The sequence below is a fragment of the Primulina huaijiensis genome, chromosome 11 (assembly GCF_012295235.1).
Source record: "Primulina huaijiensis isolate GDHJ02 chromosome 11, ASM1229523v2, whole genome shotgun sequence".
Taxonomy (NCBI): Eukaryota; Viridiplantae; Streptophyta; class Magnoliopsida; order Lamiales; family Gesneriaceae; genus Primulina; species Primulina huaijiensis.
Genome location: NC_133316.1, coordinates 7,325,520 through 7,339,601, shown reverse-complemented (window position 1 = coordinate 7,339,601; position 14,082 = coordinate 7,325,520). Strand labels below are relative to the sequence as shown.

The 14,082-nt window shown below is 35.8% G+C and overlaps 2 protein-coding genes across 2 annotated transcripts; one reads left to right on the top strand and one right to left on the bottom strand.

Annotated features, from left to right (window-relative positions):
- Positions 1–2,677: 2,677 nt before the first annotated feature.
- LOC140988854 (F-box/kelch-repeat protein At3g23880-like) lies at positions 2,678–4,232 on the bottom strand. Its single transcript, XM_073457929.1, has one exon. It carries the CDS (start codon positions 4,125–4,127, stop codon positions 2,970–2,972), a length of 1,158 nt encoding a protein of 385 aa, XP_073314030.1. The 5' UTR covers positions 4,128–4,232; the 3' UTR covers positions 2,678–2,969.
- Positions 4,233–11,468: 7,236 nt separating this feature from the next.
- On the top strand, positions 11,469–12,828 carry LOC140988801 (syntaxin-125-like). The gene has a single exon (XM_073457871.1). It carries the CDS (start codon positions 11,674–11,676, stop codon positions 12,586–12,588), a length of 915 nt encoding a protein of 304 aa, XP_073313972.1. The 5' UTR covers positions 11,469–11,673; the 3' UTR covers positions 12,589–12,828.
- Positions 12,829–14,082: the final 1,254 nt, after the last annotated feature.

Below are 14,082 nucleotides of genomic sequence, written 5' to 3'. Positions count from 1 at the left end.
ATATTTTTAATGGAAGTAGCCTCACATCAATTGGATCAATATACAAAACATTATGCTAAAAACCACAACTACTGCCACATTTTTCATACCGTTTCTGCACTTCCATCACCTATTTAGCTCAAATTCAACCTTTGATTCTACCCATCAATTATCTATTCCATTCTATAACATTCATTACCATTTATACATAACGTAAAGTCATAAACCATCACAACTAATGCCACAATATTTCAAAATTTGGGCATTACATATAACTTCTTAGACTTAGTTCTGCTTTAGAACCTCGAGACAACTTTAAGTTGTTTAATGTTGATGATATTTACAATCTTGCAGAGAAATTCTATCCTAGTGATTTCAATAAACAAGAACTACATTATCTGAAAAGTCAGTTGGATCATTATAAGTTTGATATAATTCATCATGAAAGGTTTTAGAATATTTGTACTATTTCTGAATTATGTCGACGATTACTAGAGACTGAAAAGGCACGTCATTATCACTTAATTGACAGATTGATCTGTCTTGCTTTAACGCTCCCTGTTTCTACTGCGACAACAAAACGATCATTCTCAGCTATGAAACTTCTTAAAACATCTCTCCGGAATAAGATGGAAGAAGAGTTATTGACAGATTCTATGATTGTCTACATTGAAAGAGAGTTTACTGCAAGGATAGACGTTGATTCAGTAATTGATGAGTTCTACTCAATGAAAAACAGCATGGCACATCTTCAGTAGTTTATTGACAGATTCTATGATTGTCTACATTGAAAGAGAGTTTACTGCAAGGATAGACGTTGATTCAGTAATTGATGAGTTCTACTCAATGAAAAACAGCATGGCACATCTTCAGTAGTTTATATCTGGTTTGTATCACTCTGTAATATTAATAGTTAATTTTTAAATATTTGATTTATATTATTTAATGTTGTTTATCGATTTATTCAGCCCATGATCAAAATATTTTCTGGCTACGTCCCTGGTTGTCGCCCCGAGTCGATGACATTTGAATGAGTATTCATCTGGATTGTTGTATAGGAAATTTTAACAGTGCAGGAGATATGTTAGAAACCTCTAATTTTGGTCTGATATCAGTGAACTTTTTGTGACTGTACGAGTAATGTCAATATTCTGTATGAACACATACTTCCATGATTCATATATTTACTAGGTTGTTAATCGTTTTCGTGTTCTATTGGAATCAGTTAATCACCACCTAAAACTTCAACTCAGAAATTGTGTTGAGACTTTAGACGGATTAGTCTTGCTTTGCTTTCCTATATGAGCACGATTTGCAGCCCTCTTTCTTACCAAGTTTTGAAGTTAAAATATAGGACAAAATCTGGTTAATTTCGGAGACTTGCAATGGATCCCACAGCAAAGAAAAAAAAACCCACAACAAAGAACAAGAAACAAACCACTCCAATCATACTCCAAGACATGGTAAAAAAGGGTTTTGTTTAATGCTACCGAGCTATACCGAAGATGTATATCCCGCGTATCATAAAATATTGAATCCTAAAATATATCTTCATTCTTAAAATTTGCACAGGACTCTCATATGCAAAAATGTGGGTAGAACGAGGAGTGGAAGTCCTGGTGTAGCATATAATATATCAATAAAATAGAAATGTGTTGTCTTGTGTTTGCATGTCTCCAAGCAAGAAATTTGACATTTCTTCAACTATGGCCAGTTTGGATGCAGAAGCACTTAACATACGGTATTTCAAGTGTCTTAAGAAAATTGTAGTTTTGTATTTCGATAGTGCGGTGAGAAAAGGTCTTGTTTTAATGATTCTTCAAGAGAAGCTAAAGAAGACTATCAAAAGCCAAATTTTATGGCTTTTGGCTTCCTTTATGCGTTTCAAAATAAAGCACATCCAACCACCGTTTTTTTTCCTTTTTTTAAAAAAGTTGCCCACTTCAGAAAACTTTTGTTCCCATCACACTCTAAACCGGACTTCGGACACGGAATTAATATGAATCAAAGGAAGCAAATGTACTTTAGATTACCAGCATTTTTTTTTATGCACAGCCAAGGTTTTAAAATCCGTTAGGTGTTGATCCGTGATCGGATGGTCACCTATCAGATAACCTAAGTACAACTAACAAATTCCACCATATCAACATAATAAGATGAAATTTGATGTGTTAGGACAAGTCCACAAATCACATTCCTTGTTAAACTTTGGTTTACAGTTTTTAAAAAATTTACTTTACATTTTTTTATTTGAACTTTTAATTTAAGTTAAAAATCCCAAAAAACTTTTCAAAAGAAATCCAAAACAAAGAAGTAATTCTTCGGGTGCCTAGGGCTGCTAGGCTGGTCGAAGAGCACTTTTCGGTGCAGTCGGCCAGCGGCCAGCGCCTAGGCAGCCAACATGCCATATTTTAAAATGCTGCGCACAACAAAATATTTGAAGTTCACAAAATATTTGGTTCTTTGGTTGTGCCTTGAAAGCCATTTATGAAAGTTTAGTGAACCAACGTACATGATGGACCAACTAAGATCAAATTTCCATTCATAAGCTAAATACCTCCAAGGAGACAAAAGGGGTGCAACAGATAACATTCACAAGTAAATTACTAGATTTTGTCACATAATACAGCAAAAATTTGTTTCATACAGTTTAGCATGCTGACTAATTCATTCTGAAGCAAAAACATACACATGGTCAGACAACAAAGTACAAATTTTATCACAAAACAGCAGGTTTTGTCAATACAAAAATTTGTCATACCTTGCAAGTACCTAACAAAGGAAGCAAAAAAAAAAACACAACATTATTCTTCCAAGCACAAACATTCACTTCAAACCAAACTACATTTCGCTTCAAGAACACATGAAACTTTATACCTTAAATCACAAGCTTGCCTGTGTCTAAAAACTCCACAATCTTCTTCAAGCAAACCACCTTTAACACAATGCCCGAATGAAAATTCTATCACTCAATGCACCAGCCACCTAGATCAACAGTTCTTCTGCGCCTCCAAGAACTCATACATTGCAACGCCACTTTGTCCTCTAAGCAAAAGAAGGCTTTCCACATAATTAGCGATGTAAAACGAGTGTGCAGTCCCATAGATACCAAGACCCTTGATATGTTTTGTTTGGGGATTATATGTAACCAACTCATGGCCTTGTGAGGCCACTAAAGCTTCACCATTTTCGAAAAACGAAACTACTTTCTCCAACCTTTCGACCATATCTATCCTGTACAACTTGGTCCAAGATTCTTGCACACCAAACTCCATCATCACCCAAACATCACAGTACTCACTACCCACCGCTCTCTCGTATCTGATCACTCCAACTGAATCCATAATTTTTGTTATAAACATGCTCATCGTCGGCACCCGTGACAAATCATCAGGTAACATTATTTCACCAAAAGTTTCATGACCGAAATCGAAAGTTAGAATCGAATTTCTGCTACTATTGTCGGGGAGGAATCGATACGCAATCCAATGTACAACCCCATTCAAATACACTTGATACCACATAAGTTCAACTATCTGAACCCTAACATCCACACCCATCATCTTCCGCCATCTTCCAGTCTTGAGCGAAAAAATCTCGACCTCCGGTGGAACGCTGTAACAAAAGTCATCATCTTTTTTACAATAGACCACCCTCACAACCTTGTAATCCTGACCGTCAGCTCCAAACCCGAGAACAAAAACGTGGGCTCCGTTTGGATTGATGGTGGGCTTGGGCAAATCGAGATGATTCTTGACAGACGGATTCCACAAAAATATGGGTCGAGAACGATTAGCAAAGTAATCATCGCACAAGCAAATCAACCCATCACAAGAACCCACAATTCTGAAGTACCCAATTTGGGATTTAAACGGGAACTCGAGTTCGGCCGCAGAGTTGACGGAAAATGGTACACCACCGGCGCGCTCAAGCAGTGAATAGTGTTCTGCGTTGTCGCGTGCATCGTAACGCCTCAGGAGGAGCGTGGTTTTTTTATTCTTGCAATTTGATAGGTGCGAGGAGATGAATTTGGGGTTCGAGATAAGGGAGTGCCACGATTTGCAGACCGTGGCGAAGCGGATTAGGGATTTAACGGGGAGTCTCGAAAGGATTTCAGCGAGAAGCTCCGGTGGAAAGTAATCGGACATCGCAGAAGCAGCCACACACAAGAAGTGTGGAGAACACGGTCGTTTTGTTGACAAATATAGAAAGAAGTTTAATTTTACATTCTTAAGCTTAATTTTATGTTCTCTCCTTCGTCGAATTTTTTTGCTCGTTTATGATGTACTTATTTATTTATTATCTATAAGTATTAGAGCCTATGATAGTTTACGTTATGATATAACACTTTGTTATAATGCATAATCTCGAAAGAACTAGTATTATTTAAAATAGCATGATCGAATAATATGATATACTTGAAAATTTAGATTTATTTTATAAATAGATTATTCTTCTTATAAAACATAAAATTATTTATAAATTAAGAACACTTGAAAAAATTAGTCTTAAAAAAATTGTAAAACTACATAATCATCAGTATCTCTTCGTATCGAAGAAATTGTTATTTTATTTACTAAATAAAAAATATATATAACCTTTTAAAAAATCTCATAAATTTTTACATATTGGTTTAATCCAAATTGCATTCAGACATTTGACTCTTGAAGGTTTACCAGAAAGCATTATAGTAGTTCTAACAGATGGTAGAAATCTAAATTGGAAACAATCATTAATGAGAATTATTCTGTAACCTCCGAAGACCCGAACACACTAACCACATGCGTGCATGAAAATTAATTAGAACTTATTTAAATACGTGGTCTAAAGGTATGTTTAAGTATTGGTATGATTTAATGAGTATTTAACCGAATGTTATGAATGTGAACTTTCGGTAGTAGAATACGCAATGTACGGCAAAGACGAGAGAATCGTGGACGATTTTGATAAGGTTTCTATTTTTAGAAGTTTAGGAATAAGAAACTCGAGATTTAGCGAGGTTTGATCCTTGAAAGTGACTAGCTGTAACGTATCATCATGTGGTTGACTGATCAGCCTTAGCTCATCATTGCACATGGAAACGGGCACTAGTCCTCGTCGTAAGTGGAAATACGATCGTCGGGCTCCCTCTAGGCCTTCTCCCATAAACGGGCTCCTTCTGAGGCCTTCTCCCTCAAGATATTCTCAATCATATCATATCATATTTGTTACAATCAATTCATATCCTTCAAAATATTTACTTTCCTTTTTATTCATAAAATATTGTGTCCTTCAAAATTCGTAAAATAACAATTTTTTCAAGAAAAATCGTACAGCTTTAACATATATCGTAAAATACTATATTTTCATCATAAACATTTAAAAATATCAGTTAGCATGTATTATGATTCTTCAGGACACTGTCAAGCCTTTCGTACTACCTAAGACGCAAAATGACCATTTTACCGCTGGACTCCAAAATTCCCGATTTTTACTTTATCTTACCTTTATTGACTCGAGCCTATCCCATAGTATTATATAAGATTAAATTTTACTTCTAATATTTTTTTTTAGACGTAAACCTAAGCCTTTGAATTTAATAACTTAATGACTAAACCATGAAGTATTTTTAACTCGAATAAATTCAATCTTAATATTTTCTTCCTAGATTTAATACATAAAATTTTCATTCCTTACTTTAACATGACACCTTAAAATACACCCATAAACATTTTTTAGATGTAAAATTAAGCTCATCAACTAATTTCTCAATTCGCTTTAAAAATTAACCGTACGTCCCGATTTTAACTCGTATCGACTCAAAAATTTACCCAACTTGAACCATAGCTTATTAACACCTTACTAACAATTTTTCATCCCAAATCAAGCCAATTAAAACCCTTGAAAAAGCCTAGAACCATTGTGGAAAATTCTAATTATTTTCGAAAACTCTAGCTTGCACAAACCCTCAATTCCTTCGACCCTAACCCATGGCCGACTCAACCAGCCCCTAGCTAAACATCCGAGGACTATGACTGAATCCTAGAGACCCTGTTGGACAAAGCTTAAAAAGCCTAGAACCCCCAGCCCCAAGCCGCGCCCCTACATACATTAAACAATCCAAAATGACTTACAACCTTTATCCTCTCTTTTCAGCCCTTGTACAGCCCATATAGGACCATGAATAGACTCTCTTAGGACCCTTGAACACATCCCAAACAGCATATAGTAGTCTCCCTCGCCTAGGACCAGAAACGCAAACCCTAGCCCCATTTGATCCCAATTTTCGGTCAACATCTTCCTTTACATGTACAGCCCTTAACTATGGCCCTTAACCACTCTTAAACATACTGAAATTCATCTTTTCTCATAGCCCTATGATGGTATCCCCTTTACGCATCATAATCATGAGTTTGAAAGCATGAAAACCCAAGTTTTAACTTGTACAAACCATAAAAACGAAAATAAAAAAAGGGTTTCATATTATTCATGCAAACATGATTAAAAATACATAATATGGTTTGAATGGTGCAAAAAAAAGATTATAAATGTGGTTTTGCATTTTAAACGCTCAAAATACGAATACAGAAGTGGCGGAATGTCAGTGACGAACGGAGGACGATTTCTATTTTTTTTTTCTACCATTTTTTTCTTGTCAAAACCCTACCAAAAACCTACCTTGGGATGCAAGGGAGTCGAGTGATCGTTGTTGGAAGGAAGAACGAGGAATAAAGTCGAAGAACGAAGAAGAAAAATCGAAATCTTCCCCCTTTACAGGCCTCCAAGTTTCGGCCATGTTCTACCTTCACTTTCAATTTACGTGAGTTTTATGTATGTTTCGGTGTGTGTGTGTTTAGGTGTGTATAGGACTCTTTTAAAAATATTTAAAAAGATTTTGTAAACACTTAATTAATGTGCTTAATTAAGCCTAGCTTTTTAAATAAATAATTAGGCTCATTAAGATTAATAAAATTATTATGCCTCAATTTAAGAGATTTAAAAATATCAATTTACAAAAAAATATCTTATAAAATATTTTGCTCCCACTAATTAATTTAAACTTGATCTTAAAATTACAATAATTCTTAAATTATTTTAAATAATTATTTTCTTAACTTAAAATGAAATATTAGGTTTTAAATTTTTAATACCTTAATCGTCTCCGGTCTTCTGTCCCCGACCAACCATCGATATTCGTCTGAAAATTTTTAAATTATGCAATCGAGCAAAATTACACCATTAATTATTTAATCACTCAAAATATATCATTCAGGCATCTAAAAATCATTTAATTAAAATATTTTAGCAATTTAATAATTTTAATGAATGCGGTTTACGTGGACTGATTTTCGGAAATCCTCCCCTCAAATAAAATTTCGTCCTCGAAATTTGTCTAGTATTGATTATTAAAAAGCTTAGGCTCCCTCATTCACTTCATACTTAATCCGATTGGCTAAATTTTTGCATTCTATCACGCTTTCGCTGCGTACTCTGATATGACATCTTCCATTTATACCAAATTTCGTGATCTCAAGGAAATCAAAGATTTAGCTAACTCTACATCCTCTATCAATTATAAATCCTAAACTACTTTAAGTTATTTTATCTTCCCAAAGATTTATTAATTGGTTGACTTTACGTTACGTCGTCCTGATCGTATAATTAAATTCCCCAAAATATATTCCTATTGCCAAACCCAGTTTCGATCCATAAGTATAGTATCTATTATCATAGAACATCTTAATGACAGGTACTTACTAAAACCTCATTCTTGTATATGCCAAACATATTGTCCTTAACACCATCATCAATATACATTTGTCTTCTTAAATCTCAAGCATTCCAAGTACTTAAATGATTCAAGTTTATCGAGTCACCACTTCACATTATGATTCAATTCTAAATCTCGCCATAACATCGAACACTTATATGTAACCTCGGAACTCAAGATTATGTCAAATGACCTTATGCTTATAAAAAACTTAACACTTTAGGGGAGAAAAATTTTATCCAACTTACAATATAATTTAATATTAGTACCGTATAAATGCAAAACTTATTATGCTACTCTTTTCTCGATGCCTATCTATGTTCACTGACTTATTTTTCGTAAGGTAGTTATCTATTTGTTATCTCAAAAGCTGAAGTAATTTCCTTATCGTGGAAATATCATTTCTTAGTGATGGGATCGGTTAGGGGGATAATCGTTGAGTTAAAATAGTTCGGTTCTTGAAATATTGAACACCGATTAATTAAATCGAGTTTGGTTTTTAAACCAGGCGAAAGACACCCGAATAATACTTTGTAGAAACTGATTAACTATTTTGTAAAGAATTTAAAATATATGCAAGTTGAATGAGTAAAAATATTTTGGTTGAAGTATTTTATCAAACACATTGTATGCAATATTTTGATATTTGAAGAACACATAAAATGATTCAAGAATACATCTTTAAAATAATGAAAATGATAAGTAACAAATAGACACGAATTTGATTATGGATGTTCAGAGACTTCAAATACTCTCACATCAACCCTTCTTCTCCTTGAGAAGGATCCACTAGAAGATTTTAATATACACAACACCTTGTACAAACCCACTCCAGAAGAGAAGAACCCAACTAAAACTCATAGCATTCAAGATTGCAGGCAGCACCTAACAATCAGCATATTGTTTAATGTCTCATATGCAAAGACTGCAAACACATTCTTTTACGTCTTTGTGCGAAGACTCACTCAACTAATATTTGAAGTTCAACTCTCTTATATATGTGTGAGTGATTGTGTGTGAGGAATTTATCCTTTACAGTGTATATCTCAAATGTATCCTTACACAAGAACTTGTGCTATCAACTAGCTCATTTCTTTATGCTAACTGCTCATGCTTTGAATTATCTTCAAAAACTCTTGTTTGATTTTCAAGATGTTGTATTTATATGTGAGGCCCGGGACCGTAGAAGGTGGGAGGTGATCGCTGGTGCCATGATGTTGCACGGACAATGAGTCGCTCATGGCAGGCTTCTAGGCAAAAGGAACATGAATTAAGCGATCTCACACCAGAATGAGAGGGATTCCAAAACTGTTCAGTTATGGGACTGTGCAGTTGAGTAGGGCTTAAAAGATTTCATTGGTACTACTCATATCAAGAAGGTGCATCTTCTTTTCGGTAGCTCATCACATAAGAACTCCAATGTTAAGCGTGTTTGACTTGGGGTAATTCTAGTATGGGTGACACCTTGGGAAGTTTCCTAAGGTACGTGTGAGTGATGACATAAGCACGTTGGAAAGACTCATATTGGTACAGTGGGGACAGTCGTCGAATCTGGGCGCTACAATTGGTATCAGAGCCGACCTCTCCTAGTACGGTGTGGTTCGGGGACTAACCAAGCAGAAGCTAGTGGGAATGTGAGGCCCGGGGCTGAAGAGGGCGGGGGGTGATTGCCGGTGCCATGAGATTCCACGGACAATGAGCGGCTTCTGACAGGTTTCTAGACGGAGAGAACATGAATGAACCGATCTTACACCAGAAGGAGAGGGATTCCAAAACTGTTCAAGTATGGGACTGTGCAGTTGAGGATAGCTTAATAGATTTGATATGTATATTTCATATCAAGAAGGTGCATCTTCTTTTCGGTAGCTCATCACATAAGAACTCCATTGTTAAGCATGGTTGACTTGGGGCAATTCTGGGATGAGTGACCCTCTAGGAATTTTCCTAGGGTGCGTGTGAGTGAGGATATAAGCATGCTGAAAAGACTCGTCTTGGTAAAGTGAGGACAGTCGACGAATCTGGGACGTTACGGTCGGTATAAGAGCCGACCTCTCCTAGTATGGTGTGGTTCGGGGACGAACCAAGCGGAAGCTGGTCAGCATGTGAGGCTCGAGGTCGAAGAGGTGGGGTGTGATCGCCAGTGCCATGGGTTGCACAGACAATGAGCGGCTCCTGTCAGGCTTCTAGATGAAAGAAACATGAATGAAGCGATTTCGCACCGAAATAAGAGAGATTCCAAAACTGTTCAGTTATGGGACTGTGCAGTTGAGGATGATTTAAAAGATTTGATTGATACTACTCATACTAAGAAGATGCATCTTCATTTCAGTTGCTCATCACATAAGAGCTTCAAAGTTAAGCGTGCTTGACTTTGGGTAATTTTTGGATGAGTGACCCTTTGGGAAGTTTCTTAGGGTGCGTGTGAGTGAAAAAAAAAAAAAAGAAATCTGCAAAGACTCGTCTTGGTACAGTGGGGACAGTTGTCGAATTTGGGCGTGACATTCTAAGCGGTTGAATTGACTAGAAACATACACGTGATTAATCTCATGATCAACACAATAAAATTGACCTCATGGTACTAAAATATATTCCAGATCTTTATCAATGCAGCTTGCATAAGTATACAGATAAAATAAATGTCATAATCGGATAAAATCGTAAAATATTATTAAAAAAATATTATTTTACATTAGAATTGATAAAACACAAGCCACAATTTAGCTTGTTGATACCTACTCGAACAAAAAGATCATTTGAATTATCGTATATATTTATATTCAACGAGACCACAAATATTTGATCAAATGCATTTGAAAATTCGTGTTTTCTGATCAAACTTTCAGTTCCATTAATAGGATGTTTGATATAATAAGTGATGAGCACAAAGTCGTGTTTGGATTGATGGATTTCATATAATGAATTCAAATTTCTCAACTTGTTTAAATGAACAAAATTCATTAAACGTCAGTCATGAAATTTCAATAATAATTATGCACGGTGGTCTTTCAACCTTTTTCAAATAAAATTCGTCCTTTCAAATTAATTCGTCAATCCAAAGTGTAGGTCTCTTGTGAGACGGTATCACGAATCTTTATCTGTGAGACGATTCAACCCTACCGATATTCACAATAAAAGGTAATACTCTTAATATAAAAAGTAATATTTTTTCATGGATGACCCAAATAAGAGATCTGTCTGACAAAATACAACTCGTGAGATCGTCTCATACAAGTTTTTGTCCAATCCAAAAGAGTATTGCCTGAAATCCAGGAATTCGTGTGACCTTTTTTCTTCCAAATGCTTTCGTTGAAATAGCTTTTCAATTTATGTTATCATGAATCCCAATATTAATTGCACTAGACACCAAAAGTACTTATGCATGGTCAAATTAAATTAGGATTCCCATTTTAAATAAAACGATGCATGTTGGGGGATGGATGAACTGGCCGTTCCATTTTTCCTGGAAAGAAAAAAATCTTGCATGCATCTACTCTAGATAGATCCTTACAAGTTTAGTATTTGTAATTTTAGAAACATTTAATTAATAATTTACAATATGGTAGATTTTGTTCTTTAATATTATGTAAAAACAAATAGAAAATATGAAATTTCTAAGGTTGAAATTAGAAGGGATAAGAACCATTAACCATTATTTTCTCCTCTTTTATCGATTGATCATTAAATAAATCTATCTGAATACTTCTAATATTAGTCCCAAAATCAGTATCACCAAAATAATATATCCACTTTATTTCTTCATGAATGAACACTTGGCTTTTCTTGCCTTTTCTTGTCCCTTCATCAACATACCATGCAAATACAAAAACGAAAAGGAGAGGAGATCAAGACAAGTTGAGAAAAGCCACCCACCATTTCCGCCGCCGTAACACCACCCTATTTCCCAAGAAAATAGGTTTTTACACTACCATTGAGGCGGCCCAAAGATGAACGACCTTTTCTCACAATCTTTCAAGAGATACCAGGACCTCAGGACCGGTGATCTCGATTCCGGAGGAGCCAATGGGATGGAAACCGTCGACCTAAACCGGTTTTTCGACGAAGTCGAAAAAGTCAAACAAGACATGAACCAAGTGGACAAGCTCTATAAACGGCTCCAAGAATCCAACGAACAGAGCAAAACTGTCCATAACGCCAAGACTATGAAACAGCTCCGAGCCTGGATGGATTCAGATGTTTCCGAAGTCTTGAAAATTGTAAAATCCATCAAAGGGAAGCTGGAAGCCTTAGAGCAATCAAATGCTGCCCAACGGCGTGTCCCAGGCTGCGGACCCGGATCTTCCGCCGATAGGACTCGAACCTCCGTGGTCAGCGGACTCGGTAAAAAACTCAAAGACCTGATGGATGATTTCCAGGGCCTTCGAGCTCGAATGAACGAGGAATACAAAGAAACCGTCGGGCGGCGATATTTCACCATCACTGGAGAGAAGGCGAACGATGAGCTAATCGAGAACCTGATCTCCAGCGGTGAGAGTGAAACTTTCCTCCAAAAGGCAATTCAAGAACAGGGCCGGGGCCAGATCTTGGACACCATATCGGAAATTCAAGAAAGACACGACGCGGTGAAGGAGATAGAGAAAAACCTGATGGAACTGCACCAGATTTTTCTGGACATGGCGGCTCTGGTGGAGTCTCAAGGGCAGCAGCTGAACGATATCGAAAGCCACGTAGCGCATGCGAGCTCGTTCGTGAGGCGGGGGACAGAGCAGCTTCAGGAAGCGAAGGTGTACCAGAAGAGCTCGAGGAAATACACTTGCATTGCCATTGTTCTCATTATAGTTGCTGTAATCATATTAACTTTTCCAATTTGGTACAACATTTTGTTAAGTGCCATATTTTGATTTTCTAATTCTTTCTTTTGATCATTTTTGTGATATATATGTTGGGACACCGTTTTCTCGCACCCAAGGCAAAATGAAAGTTTAAAAATTTTGTTTCGACATTCAAAAACAGTTCTTGGGCATCGTATGTTAATACAAACATTCATAAGACATTTAGTGTTATACTTTCGCGTATAAAACGCTTGGCTCCAACATATTCCGATTTTTAAGCGGAGATAGTTCTTCTTGTAAATCTCTATGAACGGTTCACTGGATTTGATCGCCTAATTAAGTTCATGATAGGAAACTACGTTCCTCGCTTGGATTGTACTAGAAATCATAAGTGATTTGTGCGTGGAGACTATGCCATCCGAATTTCCAAAATCCGGAATAGGTACATCGTTAGAAGTGCAGCGGTGGAAGAAACAAGGTGACCGAAATTTTCAACCCAAAACCTTGTGTTGGCCGAGAGCTTGTATTCTATGGTGAGGAATGTTTTGTGTGCAAAGTTTTATTGCAAGAGTTTCGTTATGTATTATGACTCCTCATAGTATATTTATATATTGCGGCTCCTGATCCAATCAGGAGTCCCTTTCCCACAAAGATTCCTAATCCTTGTCCTACTAGAATTCTATAATTCCTTTATAATTTAATTCTCATATTATTATTATTATTATTATTATTATTATTATTATTATTATTATTATTATTATTATTATTATATCAAGTGTTTAAAAACTTTTGATAATACGAGATATTAACAACAATATATACACATAATTTTATATCTCCATATAAAGTGTATATATTAACACTATTATTTTTACACATGCAAGTTAATACATGCATAGGCATATTAATTTAAATTAAATAATCATTATTCAATTTATACAATTAACTCATTAGTTAATTAATTCTAGACACATCTTGAAACGTCCACTACTTTTAACTTTAGAATCCTACTAATTTTTTTTATACATAATTTCGAAATTCGACATTTAAAATAACTTAACATTTCCATAAATCCAAATAATTAAACATTTAAAATCTCAAATGCATAAAAATCCCTAAATCGTCAATTAAAAAAATTATCTCCAACTTTTAACATGATTATATTATCTTCAAAATAAAGCATAAAAATCTCTAATAAAATCGTTAACAAAATCTTTAAAACTTTGACTATCAAGCTAATGCGGAAAATAAATGTCTCTCGTGAGTGTAATGTCGGACTCGATCTAATCAAGCGTCAGCGCCTCCCTCTGGAGATACTGCTACTCGTGTTCTAGAGGGCATGGCACGTTTCTCTGAGCAGCAAGCTCAGCATGCTCCGAGGCAACATCACGGCATGTATGATCAATTCCGGAAATTGAATTCGAAGGAATTTTCTGGCACTACTGACCCGTTTGGCATAATTGGGAAAGATCGAGATTATGGGGTGTTTTTGGCATAATTCGAAAGCTTGGGGACCAAAGTTCGAAAACCGAAAATTTTAAGGCTAAATTGCGTAGGACCGAA

Excerpts from the sequence above, each read along its gene's own strand:
- LOC140988801 (XM_073457871.1), top strand. The coding sequence starts at position 11,674 with ATGAACGACCTTTTCTCACAATCTTTCAAGAGATACCAGGACCTCAGG.
- LOC140988854 (XM_073457929.1), bottom strand. The coding sequence starts at position 4,127 with ATGTCCGATTACTTTCCACCGGAGCTTCTCGCTGAAATCCTTTCGAGA.